The following is a 23,084-nucleotide window of genomic DNA, read 5'->3' as shown; positions in this document are numbered from 1 at the left end:
GCCTACGCAGGGCATGAAAGTCACACCCTCACACCGCGTGCCCCTCTTGGACTCACTCTCGATTTGGTCACTGCCAGGACACACACTGCCTCCTTCTCCATTTCATCACTGCTACTCCCCTCCGCACGCCTCACCGCCCACCCGCCCCGTCGTCATCCCACCTCTGTTAGCTGCGGCTGCCTTATAACACACGATTGCTGAATAGCGCTCTCAAAAACCCAAAATGATAATGGTGTATACAATAGTGCACAAAATAATAATGCATAAAAATTAATAGTACATTAAAAAGTATAGAAATAGTGCATAAATAATATATATGGTGCACAAATGTGACAAATTAAGCTTTTAATAGTGAGCTATACCCTGCCAGGGGCGCCGCACGCCAGACAACACTTCACTGCCCCCCGACACTGTGTGCCACCCTCTAACAGAGCCACACGCCGTTCCTGAGCCTCCAGGTACCCTCCACCCGCCGCTCCACACCTCAACCAGTCCCGACGCCTGACACCCTCCACCCAACTTGCCGCCTCACACACTCCACGCGCATTGTGGGGCCTTGCTGCACCACCGGCACCAAGATGCTACCTTTTCTCCTGGCGCATCCGTTCCCCCTCGGCGCGCCCTTCCCCTCGGCGCGCCCTTGCCCCTCACGGGGCGTGATATGGGTGGGGGGGGGAGGGGGGGCGCAGGCCAGTGGCGGGCGCAGCTGACTGTCCCCTGGGGTGAGCAGTAGGGGGAGACAGGGAGCCTCCTGCTAGATCTCTGCCTCACCTCCCCCCAACGGCACTCACCTCCAAAGTTGCGCCTCTTACTCCTGTCTGTGTGTGGGTCAGACACTGTGTGTGTATGTGTGTGTGTATGGGAGACAGTCTGTGTGGTGGGGGCCGGGAGGTGATGCAGGTGGGGGGGGCAGTAATGTGAGGTGCAAGGGAGGGTAGAGTCATGTGAGGTGCAAGGAGAGAGTGATGTGACGTGCAAGGCGGGGAAAGTGATGTGGGGGTGTGGAGAGTGATGTGGGGTGCAGGGAGGGGAGACTGCAGCTGTGAAGGAGGGGGGAGGAACAGAGCTGTGTAGAGGGGGGGCGGAGCTGTCAAGGGGAATGGAGTTGTGAACGTGGGGGCCAGCCAGCTGTGAAAGGGGGTAAATCACTGGCAAAGTCGGGTATATCAGCTAGTACCAAATAAGTATACATGGGAAGGATGTTGATCCAGGGATTAATCCGATTGCCAATTCTTGGAGTTGGGAAGGAATTTATTTTTCCCCTTATGAGATATCATTGGATGATATGACACTGTGGTTTTTTTGTTTGTCTTCCTCTGGATCAATAAGTAAGTATAGATATAGGATAAAGTATCTGTTGTCTAAATTTAGCATAGGTTGAACTTGATGCACGTACGTCTTTTTTCAATTTCAACTACTAACTAACTATGTAACAAATACAGTTATATAAATGAACAGGGTATACATTATATACAAGACATTGCATGCACAGTTAGAGATAATTTATATTATAGGCGTATGTAACAGTTACAGACCAGATTAAAATGTACATATACAGTCGACTGAAAAAGCTATATCCTATTCTAAATTCTAAGCTCTGAACTTTGGGTAAAACATCTCCCACATTAGGAACAATTAGTCTCTTTCATGTGTGAATTCTGATGTCTAACTAGACCTGAGCTAATTGCCATGCTCAGAGCAAAGAATTGGTCTCTCTTCTGTGAGTTACATGATGTTTAACGAGATCTGAATTATGGAAAAAACATTTCCCACAATCAGAGCAAAGAAATGGTTTCTCTCCTGTGTGAATTATCTGATGTTGAACTAGATTTGCCTTACGTAAAAAACATTTCCCACAATCAGAGCAAAGAAATGACTTCTCTCCTGTGTGAATGATCTGATGTTTATCTAGATTTGACTTATGGAAAAAACATTTCCCACATTCAGAGCAAACATATGACTTCTCTCCTTTGTGATTGATCTGATGTTTAACCATATTTGACTTATAAGAAAAACATTTCCCACAATCAGAGCAAACATGTGGCTTCTCTCTTGTGTGAATGACCTGATGTGTAACAAAACGCGACTTCTGGGCAAAAGATTTGCCACATTCAGCGCAAACAAATAGTCTCTCTTTCGTGTGACTTCTCTGATGAATAAAAAGCTGTGAGTTCTGGGAAACACATTTCTCACCTTTAGAACAAGAAAATTGTTTCTTTGCTCTGTGAATTGTCTGATGTTTAACAAGAGCAGAGTTACTAGTAAAGCATTTCTGACATTCTGAACACTTATACAGCCTTTCTGTGGTGTGTGTTCTTTGGTGAATTGTATAATCTGATTTATTGTTAAAGTCTTTACCACAGTCACTGCATTTATACTTCATTACTGACACGTTTTTGTGAACTATCTGTGCATTAATGTTTCCTTTCTCCAACTTCTTATCATCAGTAGACACATATTCATGTTCTTTCATTGTATCAATGTGGGAGACTGTGGGATTTTCTTCTTCATGTGAGCCTGATTCCTCAGCCATAATTCTCACAGCTTTTCTCTCTCTCTTACTGGGGTCATTTGCTCCTTGATCACTTTTAACAACACTGTTATCTTCATTTACACAAGATGATGAGCAAAGAGGAGTGTGCCCTCCTGCAGGTGTACTTCTGCTCTTGGATTTATCTGTTGGAAATAAATGCACTGTGAGAAAAAAAAATATTAATAGGATAAACATCATTTAACATTACTGGTTCAACATTTCAATTATTAAAAAACACCTTCCAATTTGCAAATGGAATGTACTGTAAGCTATAGTAGTACTGTGGCAAAATTGAAAGCAACATAGGGGGTCATTTGGTTTTTATATAGCTATTTCCTGCACATTTACTGAAATTGGTTCTGACAACTGACGTGTTCGAATACTTATTGGAACACAATGAGTTAAGTTAGCTGAGCTAAATAAATAGTCTCACATGTACTGTATAACTGACCCTCAGACATGGCACCTTGCCTGGAGCCCACAGCAAATACCGGGCGCAGAATAAATGCCAAACAGAATGGATGTCCTGACTCCTTGTGGTGGGAATCAGACAAGAATACATACTGCATGAAAACCCCTGACAATGCATGTGTGTGTTTGTGATCTACCCTGTAGAGTCGTGGGAGGATCCAAATGGTGAGGTATGAATAAGGAGTTGGACTTGGGCTTTCAATCCCGAGATCCTGCCTCTTGTTCCCCCTCATTTGGCGCCAACACCTCGCTCCTGGCACTGATGCCCCCTATACCGAAGTATGATCCGGGGGACATTCATAATTTCCAGTCAGCCTGTGGGCACGCTGCTGCCTCTGTATGCAGTGGATCGTACTATACCTTTCTAGGTGTCCTCTCACCTCTGCCTGTCCCGTACAACATGCCTTTAATCTTTATAACATTTTGAATTATGACCGAGTGGCTTTAAATCAGGATAAAAGGGTTATTACTATTCTCAACGCCTTAGTAAAATGTATATTATTTATTTATAAAAATGTTTTACCAGGAAGTAATACATTGAGAGTTACCTCTCGTTTTCAAGTATGTCCTGGGCAGTGTTATGATGACAAATAATACAGGGTTACAAATACATAGTTACATAAGTGAAAATGGTATAAACTATATACAAGACATTGCATGCACAGTTAGAGATAATATATATTATAGGCGTATGTAACAGTTACGACCAGTTTAAAATGTGAGATAGCTTTAGATTTGAAAGAACTTAGACTGGTGGTGGATGTGAGAGTCTCGGAAGGTTGTTCCAGTTTTAGGGTGCACGGTAAGAGAAGGAGGAGCGGTCGGATACTTTGCTGAACCTGGGGGTCATAAACAGTTTTTTGGAGTCAGATCTCAGATAAGTATTGCATGTGGTAGGGGTGAGAAGCTTGTTCAGGTAGACGGGTAGCTTGCCCAGAAATTATTTGAAGGCAAGACAGGAAAGGTGAACTTTGTGCCTACACTGAAGTGATGACCAATCTAGTTCTTTGACAAAACTGCATATTGAATTGTAGAGGGTATCAAGTTTGCCAAGGTGGGTTTGGGGCGCCGAGCCGTATAATATATATACACATATACACACACGGTCTGGTGACTGTAAAACCATGAGCATGACCGTATTAATGTTGTCAATATATGGGACATTATGTTTTGTCAATTGGATGCAGCATTGGGCAACCCCTGTCTCTTGTAATATATGGGACAGAGTATAACTGTATATTTATTCATCACCCTGTTTATGTTTTTCTTTGCCCGAGTGCCATGGTAACGTGAACACAAAGAAACCGAATGATTGACATCCTGTTAACAGCCTCCAGGAAGGGCACTGAGCCAAGCACATGCCTGAGTAAGCCACACACATTGTGTGCAGCCCACTGCATCTGCATCGCGCGCGCACACACTGAAGCAAGTGGCGTGAAGTCAGCAGCATTGAGCCCCAATCTGGAAGAGAGCGCCGTTTGGCACCGCCCACTGTGACATCAGTAACGTCAGACGCATACCCGGAAGTACAGACATTTTATCCGGGAGAATTCCATTTAAGTCACCAGGCTGATCGTGCAGCATCACACCACCCTGTTGGCTGATGTAAACAGGACTTCACATCGTAAACTCTTTAAGAACAGGTTTTCCTTTGATCTTATAAACTGAGCATTTTTCACATTTATCTGTATTGTAGCCTGTTGGGCAATACAGACTTGTTCAATTAACATTTCGCCAGCCTAATAGGACGATTTGCTGAGACATATTGCATACATTCTGTTGATTGATTGCATATCACACTGTAGCATTTGTTTTCTGGTCCACTTTTTTTACAAGGGTGTCTCAGGTGTTTATTGCATTAGGATACACACATTTAATGACAGATTCAATTCTATATAAGACTGCTTGCATTTTTTGCATTTAGAACTGTGTGTTCCCTTTCACTTGTTGGTTATAAGATTAGGAGGATCGAATTGTGAAGTACCGCAGTCCCACTTTGTGGAGGCTATGGGAATGGCCCTGTAGAAGGGGTTCATAACCCCGAAACGTTGCCCCCCACATCTTCCTGCCCTTAACGTCCTTCCCCATCAGGGGTTTCCTTACCCTACCCTCACTTTGCTAGTTATATCACAACCCCAACCTTCCCTCACTACCCTTCCTCCCCATCCTGTATCTACCCATTACCTATATAATGCATTTGCATATTGTTGTAGCCTGTTTTCAATTAATACATTATAATATTTCTAAGCTTTGTCTTCATTTGGAGTGCTGGGAACACCTGGTGTGTTCGATATTGTACTTAAGAGAGATTAGGGTTCTCTTCACTGTTCCCGTGCAACACACACACACACACACACACACACACACACACACACACACACACACACACACACACACACACACACACACACACACACACACACACACACACACACACACACACACACACACACACCCCAGAGCTTCCTGTATAGTAGTGCGGTCTATACAACATACTTTCTGTTTGGTTTTAAAACTTGGTTGTAGAACTTCCAGGCTGGGCAATACATTTCATAGGGAAAAGACCTTTATTACTATACATACACGTCCCTGCCAAACGTGCTTATTTAGCGGGGGAAATTACAGTTCTTCCAGTAATAAAGTCCAGAAACATTTTATACACTTTTCGGTCCTTGTTGCCCCCCCCCCCCCGTATCCACTATTAGGGTCCTGTGATGGGAGGGGGTAACGAGGCTATAAAGCTCAAGCCTGTTTGGTTACCCGTGCTCCATGAATATGGGTCCCAGAGAGATAGCCCCTGGACCCGGTAACATTGTATTATTGCATTGTACTTTATGTAATAAAACCGGTTTTTGTGTGTTTCCCTTTCCGGGCATGCGATCAAGCAGGGATTGCTAGTGTATGACTTTGAAGGGTTTTTCTTGCGGAAGAACAATTGTCCGAATGTAAAATGGAAATAAAAAGGCGCTAACCGAACACGTCTACAGTGGTAGAAATGGGACTTGATCCCACTGTATATAGTGAGTAATACCTGCTGCTTGGGTAAATAGAAGGGAATATTCAATTCCCAGTTGCAAGAAGAATAATTTTTAAAAAAAGGACATAAACCCTAGCGCATAGAATTAAGTAATAGAAAACAAACGTTTTCTAGAGGTAAAAGAATTCCAATAATGGCCACAGGGAAAAATATGTATAAAATGTATTTAATAAAAAAAACAAACCTAATAAATCCAAAAAATATACTCATTAAATATATCTCAGCTGGGCACAAGCTAAACCAAACAAAAATTACACCAAAAAAATATATATAATAAAATATAAATATCAGGACAGTATTAATATTGCATGAACATATGATAGGCAAGAAATTTCTGACCACTCAGAAAACACATGTGCTTTCAAAGTGCAGCAATGCTCCGTGTCACAAGGTGCATGCAGGTAAGTCCATATATAGAACACTCTTGCATCTATGAATGTAAAGATATACTAATATGAAGAAGTAGACCGCACCCTGACTTCCAGAACACATATGAGTGCTACACACACACACACACCCTGTCTTTCTTCTGTGGGAGAACAAAACTTGTGGTTGGAAGATATTATTCCTCTGACCCACAAGAACAATACAGGGTATTTTAGTGACACAAGTGCATACAGTATATCTCTTGCAACAAGGTCTAGAAGATATATTTCCAGAATGTTTCATCCAGATAGGTTCATATATTATGATGAAGATACTAAAGAAACCACATCTAGTAGTACTGTCCTGGTATAGAGATATTGTTGGAAACTCCAGTTGTTGCATTCAGATGAAATCTTCTAGTTTTTCAACAAGATGCTGTGTGTATAGATGTTTGTTTTGGCAAGTCTTTGGTCTGAATTGAGTTGGTTGGTGTGTTTCTCCGGAAAGATAGCCATACCATGGGAGATTCAAAGAGCCCTGCGAAATATTGTGGTGTTTGTGTGGAGAGCCGGCTAAGCTCCAGGTAGGGGGTAATTACCCATAGCAGCAACACAGTACCTGTATACTACACACCAATTAATACATCTAATTCTCGAGGGTTCAAAGCAGCGTGAAAGGATTTCCCTCTGGAGGTCTGCACTTCACTTGTATCTCCCTACCCCCCTTCCCATTCCCCCCTATGCCAGGGACACACAGTGTGGCTATCTTTCCGAAGAAACACACCAAAAATAAATAAATAATAAATAATATAATATATATATATATATACATATTATTAATTGCCCCCCCTTACCCATCTCCTTTCCCCCCTCTGCAACATCTCCTCACCCCTCCCCCTCTGCACATCGCCTCTCCCCACCCCTCTGAAATATCTCCTCTCCCTCCCCCCTGCACATCTCCTCTCCCACCCTCTGTAACATCTCCTCTCGCCCCATCTGCAACATCTCCTCTCCTCTCCCCCCCCATCTGCAACATCTCCTCTCCTCTCCCCCCCATCTGCAACATCTCATCTCTCCCCCCATCTGCAACATCTCCTCTCTTCTCCCCCCCATCTGCAACATCTCCTCTCTTCTCCCCCCCATCTGCACCCTCTCCCCTCCCCCTTCTGCACCATCTCCTCACCCCTCCCCCCTTTGCACCATCTCCTCTCCCCCCCCCCCCTCTGCACCATCTCCTCTCCTCCCCCCCCTGCACCATCTCCTCTCCCCCCATCTGCACCATCTCCTCTCCCCCCATCTGCACCATCTCCTCACCCCCCCATCTGCACCATCTCCTCTCCTCTTCCCCCCCCTCTGCACCATCTCCTCTCCTCCCCCCCATCTGCACCATCTCGTCTCCCCCCCATCTGCACCATCTCCTCTCCCCCCATCTGCACCATCTCCTCTCCCCCCCATCTGCACCATCTCCTCTCCCCCCCCACCTGCACCATCTCCTCTCCTCTCTCCCCCCCATCTGCACCATCTCCTCTCCCCCCCATCTGTACCATCTCGTCTCCCCCCCATCTGCACCATCTCGTCTCCCCCCCCATCTGCACCATCTCGTCTCCCCCCCCATCTGCACCATCTCCTCTCCCCCCCATCTGTATCATCTCCTCTCCCCCCCCATCTGCACCATCTCCTCTCCCCCCCATCTGCACCATCTCCTCTCCCCTCCATCTGCACCATCTCCTCTCCCCCCATCTGCACCATCTCCTCTCCCCCCCATCTGCACCATCTCCTCTCCCCCCCATCTGCACCATCTCCTCTCCCCTCTGCACCATCTCCTCTCCCCCCCATCTCCTCTCCCCCCCTATCTGCACCATCTCCTCTCCCCCCCCCATCTGCACCATCTCCTCTCCCCCCCCATCTGCACCATCTCCTCTCCCCCCCCCATCTGCAAAATCTCCTCTCCTCCCCCCATTTGGACCATCTCCTCACCCCCCCATCTGCACCATCTCCTCCCCCCCCATCTGCACCATCTCCTCTCCCCCCCCATCTGCACCATCTCCTCTCCCACCCCCATCTGCACCATCTCCTCTCCCCCCCCATCTGCACCATCTCCTGTCCCCCCCCCATCTGCACCATCTCCTCTCCCCCCTCCATCTGCACCATCTCCTCTCCCCCCCATCTGCACCATCTCCTCTCCCCCCCCATCTGCACCATCTCCTCTCCGCCCCCTCTGTGCCCACCGGACTATCCCCGGGGTGCTCCAGTTATGATTCATGATGTGACCAGTTCTACGCATGATTTCTTCCAAGCACAGCGGTAGCGGTTCCAGCAAGCAAGGGGTTAATAACATCGCAACCAAGCATTTGCCCCAAACTTCGGAATTCATTAGCCCTGGTGACTCCGGAACAAATTATAACGAACCAGAATGAAATTCCTTTATTTGGCCAAGTTATTAGATCGGCAAGTTGCGATCTAGCCAAACGGACTTTAAATCAGAGACTGCATTTTCTTGCGCTTTTTTTCAAAGCACAAGTTATTTCGTTTCCCCATACCACTAAGTGTTATATTAAGTGTATTCTGAAGTTGTCGTGTGTTTGTCTATTAAGGAAATAAATCACAATTTATTTTGCTCAACCCGTTTGTTCAATCGAGTACCCAAAAATATAAAATTGTTGATAAGTAGTTTGTCACGGTGGACTGGTACTTTATTATCTAGAACCGTGTTTGTGAGTTTGCAAACAACGACATATGTATCTGACATATGGTCTATGTCTGTGTGTCCTGTGTGTATCTGTTCTCCACTGTGTATAACCTCCTGTGTGTATGTGTCTGTCTGTTCTGTTTGTGTATCTGTTCTCATGTGTGTCTGTCCTTCTGTGGTGTGTGTGTGTACCAGTTCTCGTGTATGTATTTGTTCTCCTGTATTGTGTGTTTCTGTCTTGTGTATCTGGCCTGTGTGTGTATGTATGTGTGTCTTGTGTATCTGTTCTCCACTGCATGTGTATCTGCTATTGTGTGAGTGTATCTGTTCTTGTGGTGTGTGTGTATCTTCTCCTGTGTTCTGTCTTTGCCCTGTGTATGTATGTATGTATGTATATATGTATGTATATGTGTGTGTAGCAGTTTGTGTGGTCTGTCCTCTGTGTGTCCTGTTCGCACTATTGTAAGGGAATCGGATACTGAGCATTACGAATAGGGAACGTCGAGAGAAAAAAAGTCTGGGAACCTCTGCTCTAAAATATCCCGTCCTGAGTGACTGAGATGAGCCTCTGTTTGCCCGGCTCTGTAACTTGTTTTTTGTTCCTGACATAAACCTCACAACAAAAACACAAAGTGTACAGTAACTTGAGTTCCTGTTTTCTGGATCCAAACATGACTGACATCTCTATTAGAATAACAGAAAACCTCCTCTTACCCAGTGAGCTGACGTTCTGGTGATTCTCCATCATCACGTCCTTGTAACGCTCCCTGTGTCCTTCTAAATACTCCCACTCCTCCATGGAGAAATACACAGCAACATCATCACACTTTATAGGTACCTGAAATAGAGAATCCCCCACTCAGTATCCAGATATAATAATTGATCCTGTAAGAATCTCTTCCTTATAGAAAGCAAGGTGAGCAAGGCAGAGAGGAGAATACAGATACATAGAACAGAGTTTGCTCACGAAAAGGCTGAGAAAAGTGGTAATATCTAACACTGCCCAGCAGACCTCACCTCTCCAGTCAGCAGGTGAATGATGATGTTGGCGTGTTCCAGGATCTTCTCAGACCTCGGCTTCTTGTCATTGTTTCTCTCATGTATCAGGGAGTTAGTTGGATTCTCCATGATGGGTTTCTGGGTCCTGCAGATTCTTTCTGGCACACAGGGACTGCTGCTGTCTGTGACATGCTCACCATGCTTCTTCACAACTATATAATCCTACATATAGAGACAGTAATAAATATCACTGTGCAGAGTAAGAGACACAGTTGATATATCTCATGTTCTCAGTGGGATGAGGGCAGGGGGAGAGGGGTGGGCAGCTCTTGCTAAAGTCTAATGCAGGGGTGCGCAAGATTTTCTGGGGGGTGGCACAGCGCTTATAGAGGCCCCGTGCTTATCCAAAGGCACTTAAATTAAATGCGGGGGGGAGCAGCGAAGGCCTCTGTAAGGCCACTTATTTTGTCGCCATGGGGTCACGTGATGCCGCGTTGCCATGGCAGTTGTGACGTCAGAACGCCGGAGCAAAGGTAAAGAGGATGGGGGTGGGGGAGGGAGAGGAGTTCCGCCAGGGGGTGCAGGGGAGAAAGATTGCACTCCCCTGGTCAAATGTAAAGTTGATATGCTCGGAGGAGCGGAAATTAGTATAAACAGAACCTCGCCAAGGCAAGAAAAGAGCTCCTATATAACAGCACTCAGATCAGGAGGTGGTGCGAGTAATAACTTAAACTTAGCCTTTAATAATATGTAACATTAAAATAAGAATCAAACAAGCAAAGACAACACAAAAATAACAAAAAAAATAAAAGGAGTCACAAAGGAACCCAGCTGCAGTGGGAGTGATAACCACTCACGTGGGTGATATAAATGAATGAGTGCAGAGATGGAGTCAGGGTACTAGAAGGTTAATTCCTAAAGAACTGGTCTAGGCTCATATAACTGGTCCCTAGAGGCAGAAAGGGGACCCGCAGTGTAAATGAGGGGATGGGGGGGGGGGGGGGGGGGGAGGGGGGAAGGTGAGAGGTCTGGATAATGGATGGGGCTATTGGTAAACAGGGCTAGTTTATGGACCGTCCTAATCCACACGATGTACATCAGGGTAAACAGAGGTCAAGGTACTTAGTGTATGAATAGCAGCTACCGTGTCCTGGGAAACAGAAGATTGTGACAAGTGCAGCGCAAGACAGGACTGGTAGAAGGTCCTGATTGCTGCAAACGTCCTGATTATATGGTCATTTATGTGACCAAAACCCCCATACAACCCTGTTGAGATGAAGTCAGCATGTGAAGAACCCCTGTAGGTCTGATTGCTATATACTCAGTCAAAAAACAGGTCTGGGTTTAGGGCTGTGAGGCTCATGTGAACCTGTAAGGGTTAATGAAATAAAGCACTATGCCACATAGCGCCATGTGAATAAGTGACCCAGGTGATGGAGTTGTGCACTTACCAGCAGGTGGAGCAATGCACATACAGTACATGCCTATAATCAGTGATTTGTATCCTCTATGTAGCGTTCCCCTCAATAGGGAAAATTGGGTTACCGTGGGGCCACAAGTGGTTGTCTAGTTATAAAAGTATGTTTATTAATAAAGACACCTTGTATTAATATGACTAATGGCCCTGAAATTGTTTTTCTCAGAGTCTCTAAATCAGATTTCCGACATTTTCTTGCACACTCGCATGTATTATTATTTTTAGTGGCTGATAGACATAACTTAAAGCTGCAGTTCAAGCAATATCCTGCATGTGTTATTTTTAATAAATCAGTTCTGTACGATAAGAAAATACTTGTAGCATTTAAAAAACAATTTTTAACGTTTTTTTAATGTATTCTAATGTAATAGTTACATAGTAGATGAGGTTGAAAAAAATACATGTGTCCATCAAGTTCAACCCGTGCTTAATTTAGACGACAGATACTTTATCCTATATCTATACTTATAGTATATCGATTCAGAGGAAGGCAAACAAAAACCCCAGTGACATATCATCCAATGATATCTCATAAGGGGAAAAATAAATGCCCTCCTGACTCCAAGAATTGGCAATTAAGATTACTCCCTGGATCAACATCCTTCCCATGTTTACTTATTAGGTATATCCATGTATACCTTGCCTTTCCAAAAAGATGTCCAACCTTTTTTTGAACAAATCTATTGTATCTGCCATCACAGGCTCCAAGGCTAATGAATTCCACATTTTAACTGCCCTTACTGTAAAGAACCCTTTCCTTTGTTGCTGGTGAAATCTCCTTTCTTCCAACGTTAAGGGATGCCCTGAGTCCTTTGTACTGCCCTGGAGATCAATAGTTCTTTTGAAAGCTCCTTGTATTGTCCCCAAATATATTTGTATATAGTTATCATATCCCCTCTTAGCGCGCTCATGCTTGAGAGTGGTGACATCACCAACTCTCCAAGCATGAGCGCAGGCTGTCCTGCAATCATTTTGAAAGCGTGAGCAGGGGGGGGGGGGGCATAGATCAGGGCTATTTCTCTGTGTAATGTGTTTGTTTGTGTGTGGCTGTGATCTCTGTGCATTGACTGCTGCCGAGCGCGCTTCGAAGTCAATTTTCTTTGTCTCCCCAAGACCCGAGCTTGGGAAAGCGTACGTGCCCATGCACGCACGCTTTGTGAGCGTGGCCGTGCAGATTCACATTCCCTGAAGTAAATGCGTCAAGCGCGCTCAGCGGCAGCGTAAATGCAGCCTTAGACGCATCTTTTCTTATGTAAAACAATCTAACTTAGCTAGACTCTCCCCATAAGTTAAATTGTCCATCCCCTTTATTAATTTGGTGGCTCTTCTCTGAACTCTCTCTAGTTTCATAATGTCTTTTCTAAGGAGTGGTGCCCAAAATTGTACTCCATATTCAAGGGTGTGGCCTTACTAATGCTTTGTAAAGGGACATCATTATGTTTACTTCCCGTCCATTCATTGCCCGTTTAATGCAAGATAAGATCTTGTTTGCCTTTCCAGCTACTGCATGACTTTGGGCACTATTACTGAGCCTGCAGTCTACAAGCACTCCTAAATCCTTCTCCATCAAGGATTCCCCCAATTTATCCCCATTTCATTTGTAAATCACCTGTTTATTCTTGCATCCCAAATGCATAACCTTACATTTATCTGTATTAAACCTCATCTGCCATTTACCTGCCCACGTTTCCAGTCTCTCCAAGTCCTTCTGGAGAGAAATTACATCCTGCTCTGATTCTACTACCTTACACAATTTAGTGTCATCAGCAAAGATGGAGACTTTGCTTTCGATGCCAACCTCAAGGTCATTAATAAATAAGTTAAAAAGCAGGGGTCCCAGTACTGATCCTTGAGGTACTCCACTCACTACTTTAGCCCAAACTGAAAAAGTCCCATTTACGACAACCCTCTGTTGTCTATCCATCAACCAGTTTTCAATCCAGGTGCATATATTATTACTGAGTCCAATTTGCTTTATTTTGTACACCAACCTCGTGTGGAACCGTATCAAAAGCCTTTGCAAAATCTACTGCATTACCCTGGTCTAAATTCCTACTTACCTCCCCAAAAACAAATAAGGTTAGTTTGGCATGATCTATCCTTCATAAATCCATGCTGACTATTACTAATAATTTTGTTTTCCATTAGGTATTCTTGAATATTATCCCGTATTAAACCTTCAAGTAGCTTCCCCACTATTGAAGTCAGGCTTACAGGTCTGTAATTTCCCGGTTGTGATCTAGCTCCTTTTTTTAAATATAGACACCACATCTGCTTTACGCCAATCTTGTGGTACTGAGCCTGTGGAAATTGAGTCTTTGAATATTAAATGTAATGGTTTGGCTATTACTGCTTAACTCCTTGAGTACCCTTGGCCATCGGGCCCAGGTACCTTATTTACTTAAATTTTTTCAAGCCACCTATGAACTTCTCCCTCAGTTTACCAATTGTTCATTAATATGGAGGTTGTGGCTTCCTCCTGCGGCACTACTATTTAAGTTGATTCTTCCCTGGTAAACACAGAGGCAAATCATTTTTTTAATCCCTCTATTTTATCACTATCTCCAATAATCTGCCTACACATCTCACACTGAAAGGGTCCTATATATTCTTTTCTGATTTTTTGTTATTGAGGTACTTAAAGAACTTTTTGAGTTGATCTTACTTTCTACTCCAATTCTTTTTTCATTAACCATTTTTGCTAATTTAATTGAACTTTTGCCATTTGTTACATTCCTTAAAAGTCTGATATGATGTCTCTGTCCCTTCTGATTAAGAATCTAAACGCCTTCCTCTTTTTGTACATTTCCTCCCATACCTGTTTATTTAGCCACATTTGTTTTGACTTATTTCTTTTATACTTATTACCCAAGAGTATACACTGATAAGTGTGCTTTTCTAACAATGTTTTAAAGACTGCCCATTTATCTTCAACATTTTTCCCTGCAAAAACGTCATCCCAGTGTATTACTTGTAGATTAAACCTCAGTTTATTAAAATCTGCCTTTCTAAAGTTTAAGGTCTTTGTTGAAACCCAGGCAAACTGTTTTTTGATAATTTATTTCAAATGAGACCATGTTATGATCACTGTTACCCAAATGTTCCAGGACTTGAATATTTGCTATTACTTCTACATTGTTTGATATTACCAAATTCAGTATTGCCCATCTCCTGGTTGATTCCTCAATAATTTGGGTCATGGAATTGTCTTGAAGCACCCCCAAAAATCAGTTTCCTTTTGTTGTAACGCTAATCTCATTGCCCCAGTCTATGTCTGGATAATTAAAATCCCCCATTTTGCAAACATGACCCAGTTTTGATGCCTTCTCAATTTGCAAAAGTATTTTAGCTTCCTCAATCTCACAGATATTTGGTGGTTTATAGCATATCCCTACAAACATTTTCTTTATACTTTTACCTCCACTGATAATTTCTAGCCACAAGGTCTCTACATTTTCATCATTCCCTTCATACACATCTTCCCTTATAATAGGTTTTAGATTCGGTTTAACATATAAGCATACTCCACCTCCCCTTCTATTTGCTCGATCCTTCCGAAAAAGGGAACAACCCTCTAAATTAACTGTCCAGTCATGAGTTTCATCCCACCATGTTTCAGTAATGCCTATGATATCATACTGCTCCCTTGCAGCTATTAATTCAAGCTCCCCCATGTTATCTGGCAGGCTTCTTGCATTAGCAAGCATGCATTTCAGGTTTTTTTTCAGCCTGTACTATTATCTTCTCTTCCTTTCTGCGCCAATTTGGTTTAATCTTTAGAAGCTTTCTAGTATTATCTGTATTTACTATGGGTGTCTCGCTGCTTGTCAAACTCGTACTCGTACAAACCCCTTGCTATTTCCCCATTTTATTTAGAGTGTTATCTTTTTCATTCCCCTCCCATCCTAGTTTAAAATCTAAAAACAAGCATTTTTGTTTCTATAGCAGCTATTTACAAAGTCACATCCCCTTCCTGTTCTGAGACAGGCTCTAGCACACCCCTTTTGCCCTCTCTCTAGCAGTGCACCAATTGTATGTAGTGCCTGCCTGGTCACATGATCTTCCCACACAGAACTTTGCATCTTGAGTAATATTCTGAAGTCCTAACAGTGATCCTAACAGTGATATAAAGAACCCCCGAGCCGAATCTTCAGCGATCGATTACAGGAGAACAGTAACTTGGCTAATCACTTGTCAGTGTGCAGATTGTATTGATGCACATATTGAAAAGAAAAAAAAAGCCGGCAGCTTGAACTGCAGTTTTAAAACAACACACAGCAGTCTTAGCTATACAGTATGTGTCTTGGCACAGAGTCTAAACCAGAGATAAACAGGAGTGTAAGTCTCAGGTCCTCAGTACGTTAGCAATTTAAATAGCTCAATGAAGTCCCCTTGTTTAAAGATCACTAGGCTTAAAATAAGGGTAGATAACTAGAGCGATTATGCTCCTTGAGCCTGATACATTAGTAACGAGCTTGTTGGTTCATAATGCAAGAAGCCCTATGGGAAGTATTAACACGTTATGCAACTCTTCAGCATACTTAGGAACCAAGTTACACTTAATATCGTATACAATTTAGTTGAATCCCACTATCCCCGAGTACAGAACGCGCTGGAGACTCGGCCGCGATCCTTCCCTGAAGTCCCACTGAATCGGCGCGCACCGACGTATGTTGCACATTAGTTTACGCTTTCTGAAGGTGGCCCCGCCTATCTGCTGAATGCGGTTTATGTAGCCGTTCGTTGCCATAGTGATGGCTACACGTCTGAAGGTTCAGTCCCGACAGGTATGGGAAACGGACACACGATTTCTGATTGAAAAAAGTATTAAGAGGTAATGATGTCAGAGGCAGGTTGGTCATGGGATATTGATTCTACCTAAGTGTCACCCTAATAGATTGCAGAGTAAGTACCTTTGGGAAGATAGATTAATATGCATTATTGATACATAACCAAGAGAGGAGAATGAAATCCTCAAAATAAGGAATAATACAGGAGTGTACCGGCAGACAGTACTGTATGTTTGGAACCATAAGGAAGGACAGGTTGGCATCAGTTTGTTGTCCAATAGTGATATCCAAGTCTAATAATCAGTCTTACTCACAGTAATAGAGACTTCTCTGAACTGTCCTTTGATTCATGTAAATTGCTACATCAGTGGCAAAGTTCAATTGATTATTAAACCACTAGGAGCTAAAATCCAGATGCAATGTAGCAAAGGAGACATAGGTGGTTACAAATGTGTCTTTCCCTATTGCGTCTGGGATAAGACTCACTCTCTTCAGATCTCAATGTTCCAGCTTTGTGTTTTCTTACAAGCAGATATTTTTGCGGAGAGGTAATATCGGCACTGTTTGTAATTCAGCAAACACTGCATTCAAATCACCTGATACTTTTAGGCAGATATATTCTACTATACATGGTAAATACCATCTTTTAGGGATCCTTATCCCTTACATACAGGTTGCTCAATATAGGCATAGGAGCCATATACCTTCACGTTACACCATATTCACCACCACAATTTTAATTAACTTGTGTATATATACCCTTCACTTAATGTTATATTGTTACCACTATTATGTTTAATACAATATTATTTTGGTTACATGGCATATATTAGGTTACGATAACCAGGATACATTGACCTACCCAACTGTGCCCCCACTGAGTGCAATATTTGGGATTCTTTTCCGGCCAAACACTCGTGTTTTGACCCGGTTTTGTATATGTTTGCAGAAAACTTCTGTAAATTGCATGGCATTATGCATTTTATTATTGGCTAAAGGCGTGTTCTCATGCATGACACTTCCTTGACATGCCCGCTCCCCCCACATCATGACCGAGCCCACTCCCTTCCCAAAAACCTACACAGTCTACACATCGCCAGAGAGGAAAGCTGGCGCGAAGCAAGTAGCACTTTAGCGCTCTCGCTCGCTTTCAGTATGGACAAAGTCTAATAGGAGGTGGCACGGAGAGTAAAGTTTGCCAGTAGTACGTTATATTCATGAAACGGGCATGCGAGGGTCCCATTGGAGCATGTACAGGCATGTCATGGTACGAGGACACTAGGTTATATGTTAGTACGGGGATTAGGTTGGTTATGTCCAGATTGGGGTAAGGATGGTGGGTTCCAGTCTGTTCAGATGTAGGGAGAGAATATTTTACTTTGAGTCCTTGGGGAAATAATGTCCCAAGTGTGTAAATCCAGCGGGATTCCCTTTTTAGTAGTTTTGTCCCAATTCCCTCTCCGTATTGATTCTGTTGCTTTGCAGTAAGAGGGACACTTCTCTTGTTAACAGCTCTATACTCAATGTATTCAGTGCTCTCCCCACCAATTCTGTCTATTGTATCACTGACATATCTGCACCAAACTCACTGACTCCCCTGTGCCTATATGAGCACAAAGATCATGGATTGTACATACATCACATTAGAAAGTATATGTAATCATTACAGGACTTCCGACACTGTGGATATTACAGAATAATGTTGCACAGACACAAAACATTTGTTTTATAATATATGTAGTGGGCCCAGGATCTCCCTCTGCACAAACATCTCTTCCTGGATCCAAGTACATTCAATCACTGAGTCAGTCCCCTTTGCCAAACTACATCCTTCTCTGACTATCTGTCCCTGTGCTCTCCTGCTGCCCAATCGTGTCCTTATGTGGTCCTGAGCTCTCCATATGACCAAACATCTTGCCTACCCTTGAGTTTTTGCTATCTGTAATTACATGTGTCCCTTGATATTGCTTCTCAAATACCTCCCATATAACGCTCTGCAGGTCCCTGTTGTAATGAAGGAGATAAGAGGGGTGTCATTATCACTTTATCCAGAAGCCCTCACCTCTCCAGCCAGCAAGTAGATAATCTCCAGGGTGTGATTCAAGATCCTCTCAGTTATCTGCCTCATGTCCTTGTTCATCATCAGTGAGTTAGTCAGGGGCACCAAGAATGGGCTCTGGTTCCTGTGGAAGTGTTTCACCGCATGGTGACCTCTGCAGCTAGTGATATATATTGTACTTCCGTCACAGTAATATCCACCTACACAAGGGGAGAGAGAGGGATGTAATTGTGACCCTGCAGTGATAGAAAAGATAACCTGTGTATAAGACTGAATCTGGCCTTGTTGAATTGATATATAAGTTAGTATGTTTGAATGTAAAAAGTGTTTTTTTTTTCCCCCTCTTAACTCTGTGCTGTTAATTGACCAAATGGAACAAGCTGACTGATTGGGGAGGGGGAGGATCATGTGACTGTTTTTTCTGTATAATACTAACATCTTAGCTGCATTGGGCAGGAACTGCATGAGGCAGTGAGGCATTTAAAGTGAGTTTTTTTAAGTGATAAATACAGTTAGACTACAGTTTGACTAGAGGTGACTGGGGACTGCTTCTTTCTGCAAACTCTTTAACTCAAGACAACAAACGGTAAGCTATTCAGATCACACTATGATCCCATGCTTGTTAGCCTGCATAGTTTAACCCCCCACCCCTTTACAACTTCTTTCACTGCAGCCTTTCCCAAAACTGACTGCACAAAACACTGAAACCCTGAATTGACCCTAGCATTGCAATGCAGCAAAACACTTGACAAGGTACAGGCCCACCCCTGCTGTTTAGTCTGCACACACTCACTCTTCTCACAACAGCTCCTTGCAGCACTGCCTACCTCTGGCATCATGTACCTGCTATGTCTTCTAACTTTTTTCTTTCTCCTGGCCTCATGGAGATGTTACTCCCTCTATCCACTACAAACTCCTCCATCCTTGCCCACACCCAACATCACCATACACCCTGGACTACTCAAAAGCCTTGCACTATCTACTGAATGTTGGTGGAGAACTCTAAAAACCAGCACACCAACCACTGCTCACTCTAATGGAAAACACCACAAATTTACAACTTGCAAACAACTACCCAAATTTCTACTCATACTATTACTCTCTTTAGCAGGTGATATTGAAACTAACCCAGGTCCTCCCATTTCAGCTCTGTCCCATGCCCCTGAGAATTCCACCTTTAAATTCCAAAAAGGGCTATCTGTCGCCCATATAAACATCCGGAGCCTGCTGCCCAAACTGGATGAACTAAGGGCATGGTGCCTTATGCATAAACCCAAAGCCATCGTTCTTACAGAAATATGGCTATCCTCTAAAACCCCTGATGCAAATATCGCCATTCAGGGATACTCCATTTTTAGGAGAGATAGGTCAAAGAGAGGAGGAGGGGTGTTATTTTATATTGTACACACCTTACAATTTACACTGTTACATTGCCCACCAAGTCCACCCTCTTTTGAAACTCTAGTTGGCAAAATCTGCCTCCCCTTTTCTAAGTCCATCTTGCTTGCTGGCATCTACCGCCCCCCTAAAGCCCCTCTACAATCCTTGACTGATATCACCCAATTTCTTGCCTCCATTTCCTCTCTGAATGAGAAGAGTGAGCTGCTAGTTCTAGGGGATTTCAACTTCAATTGGCTTGACCCTAAAAACCACAAAATCCAGATACAACTCAAGTCACTTAACCTATCGCAACTCATTTCCCAACCCACACGAATAAACCTGAAGTCACATAACCATTCCATGCTAGACTGGATTCTCTCCTCAAACCCCAGCAGAATCCAATCCTCTGGCATCCTTCCTGATATTTTCAGTGACCATGCAATAGTGTACTGTGTAAGGAAAATTAAACCGCCCCATTCAAGCCCTAAAGTTCTCCTCACTAGAACATTTAAAAACTTTAACCCACAACAGTTTCTGGATGACCTTACCAACTGCCCATGGCACAGAATCGATTTAATTCCCGACCCTGACTCTGCGCTCGACTATTTCCAATCCGAGTTCTTAAAACTCTGCGATACCCATGCTCCACTACACAAAATAAGGGTACGGGGGGCCCACCTTCCATGGGTTACACCTGACCTTATAGCACTCTACCAGTTCAGGGATGCCTTGTGGAAAAGCTACAAAGTAACTGGCACTACCAAGGATCTCAATCACTACAGATGCCTGCGGAACGTGTGCACAAGGCAAACAAGGTATGCAAAAGCACAATATTACTCTGACAATCTCCACCAAAATACATCAAACCCAGCTAACTTCTGGAAGGTTATCAACAATATATTCCAGCCTCCTAACCATCAACAACCAAGTAATATCACTAAGGGGGATATAACTCTGACAAACCCCACTGACATTGCAAATGCATTCAATGATTACTTTGTGGGGTGTGCCACTAACTTATTAGCGAAACGCAGCACAAACCCCAAACCTGAATCTCATCCTGGGAGTACCCCCTCCCAACACTGCCCACAATTTTCAATTTAGCTCAGTATCTGAAGAGGAGATTACACAAGCGCTCCTCAAACTAAAACTAAGCAGCCAATGTGGACCCGACTTACTACAATCTAGGTTCCTATGACTTGGTGCCCCAGCCATTGCCAAACCAATTGCGTCCATAGTCAACTCTATCCTGTCTGCAGGCCATATCCCTAAGACCTGGAAAACTGCCAGAGTTGTCCCAATCTTCAAAAGTGGGGACAAAAACACTGTCTCAAACTACAGGCCAATCTCACTTCTCCCAATTCTATCCAAAGTTATAGAAAAATGTGTCCACTCCCAATTAAGCGATTTCTACACCAAGACAAATTTCCCTAGCCAATTCCAGTCTGGGTTTCGTCCCAAACACTCCACCGTAACTACCCTGCTAAAAGTTTGCAATGAAATCCAGTGCGGAATGGAACGGGGACAACTCACTGGTGCAGTATTCCTAGATTTTGCAAAGGCTTTTGACACAGTTGATCATGTTATCCTGCTTAACAAACTCCAGAGCTCTGGAATAGGGAAACATGCTTTAAACTGGTTTCAGTCCTACCTATCAGGAAGATCCCAACATGTGTCCATCTCAGGCTCTAACTCCAACCCCCTGGATATCACCTGTGGTGTCCCGCAAGGCTCTGTTCTGGGGCCCCTACTCTTCTCAGTGTTCATTAATGATCTTCCCACAGCTTGTAAGGAAGCCTCAATACACATGTATGCAGATGACACAATCCTGTATGCACACAGCCATAGCCTCTCTGACCTTCAACACATACTTCAGTCTGACTTTTTGAGACTCGAAAACTGGATTTCCCAAAACAAACTGTTTTTAAACACTGACAAGACGGTAACAATGGTATTTGGGACCAAGACTAAATTTGTAAAGCTTCCAGTGACTGAGCTCCTGATTAGAACCAACGCTAAAACCACCCTAACACCTGTCACTAGTTTTAAATACCTGGGCTTATGGTTTGACTCCCACTTAACATTCGGGATGCACATTGATACCCTGACAACCAAGACCTATGCCAAACTAGGGGTACTTAACAGGAACAAATCCTCCCTAAGTCTCCTGGTCAGAAAGCGTATTGCACAGCAGATGCTAATGCCAATTATTGACTATGGAGACATAGTATTTGGCTCGGCTCCTCAAACCCACCGTAGCAAACTTGACACCCTCTACAATTCAATTTGTCGTTTTGTTCTCCAATGCAACTACAACACACATCACTGCGAAATGCTCAAAGAACTAGATTGGTCATCACTAGAGTCTAGGCGCAAAGTTCACCTTTCCTGTCTCACCCTCAAATACTTTCTGGGCAAGCTACCCAGCTACCTGAACAAGCTCCTCACCCCTACCTCATGCAGTACCTATCACCTGAGATCAGACTCCAAAAGACTATTCATGGTCCCAAGACTCAACAAAGTATCCGGACGTTCCTCCTTCTCCTTCCGTGCACCCCAAAACTGGAACAACCTACCAGAGACTCTCATATCCACCACCAGCTTAAGTTCTTTCAAATCTAAGGCTGTCTCACACTTTAATCTGGTCTGTAACTGTTTCATACGCTCATAATATATATTTTCTTTAACTGTGCATGCAATGTCTTGTATATAATGTATACCTTGTTCATTTATGTAACTGTATTTGTAACCGTGTATTATTTTGTTTTACTCTGTGCCCAGGACATACTTGAAAACGAGAGGTAACTCTCAATGTATTACTTCCTGGTAAAATATTTTATAAATAAATACATTTTATAAATAATGTAATGAGTGTCCCTCCTGTCTGTCACCCTGCAGTGGGAGGGACATATGAGAGACTGTACTTTCTGTCTGTATCCGCCTTGAACGGGAAGCACCTATGTATGCAGCTGCCCCCTGGATGGCTCCTCTCTGTGATGTGCTAATAAGTCACTCAATGATAGACATACCCTCAGGCTAATAATGGTTACTCAGGAAGAGAAAGGACTAAGGAGAGAGTGTTTTAAGGATCCCCGACAGAGCACGAGGTTGAAGCTGCCATGACCAGGAGGAATGTAGATCGGAGGACCAGCCTGTGAGCAGGAAGACTCAGAGGAGCTGGTTTGACAAAGGTCACCGTCAGTTGGAGATGTACGGCGAGACGCAACCAGGTTAGGGAACTTGTGATTAACCTCAGAGGGGATTCTCATTACAGACATGGGGAC

The 23,084-nt window shown here is 43.6% G+C and overlaps 1 protein-coding gene across 5 annotated transcripts in view; it reads right to left on the bottom strand.

Moving 5' to 3' along the window:
• Nucleotides 1-330: 330 nt before the first annotated feature.
• The window catches only part of LOC142465258 (uncharacterized), a 27,374-nt gene continuing 4,620 nt past the window's right edge, over nucleotides 331-23,084 (bottom strand). For 4 of the 5 annotated variants that reach the window (XM_075569262.1, XM_075569263.1, XM_075569264.1 and 1 more), the window contains exons 5-8: nucleotides 18,424-18,620; nucleotides 10,113-10,316; nucleotides 9,810-9,933; nucleotides 331-2,694 (exon numbers count right to left, since the gene is read on the bottom strand). In XM_075569262.1, the coding sequence (XP_075425377.1) occupies nucleotides 1,694-2,694; nucleotides 9,810-9,933; nucleotides 10,113-10,316; nucleotides 18,424-18,620 (1,526 nt within the window). In that variant the 3' untranslated portion in view covers nucleotides 331-1,693. The remainder of the gene's footprint in view (nucleotides 2,695-9,809; nucleotides 9,934-10,112; nucleotides 10,317-18,423; nucleotides 18,621-23,084) is intronic. The other variant, XM_075569265.1, reaches the window with a different exon arrangement.

This window comes from Ascaphus truei, chromosome 13 (assembly GCF_040206685.1).
Source record: "Ascaphus truei isolate aAscTru1 chromosome 13, aAscTru1.hap1, whole genome shotgun sequence".
In the NCBI taxonomy this organism is placed as follows: domain Eukaryota; kingdom Metazoa; phylum Chordata; class Amphibia; order Anura; family Ascaphidae; genus Ascaphus; species Ascaphus truei.
This window is presented reverse-complemented; position numbering and strand designations above follow the sequence as displayed.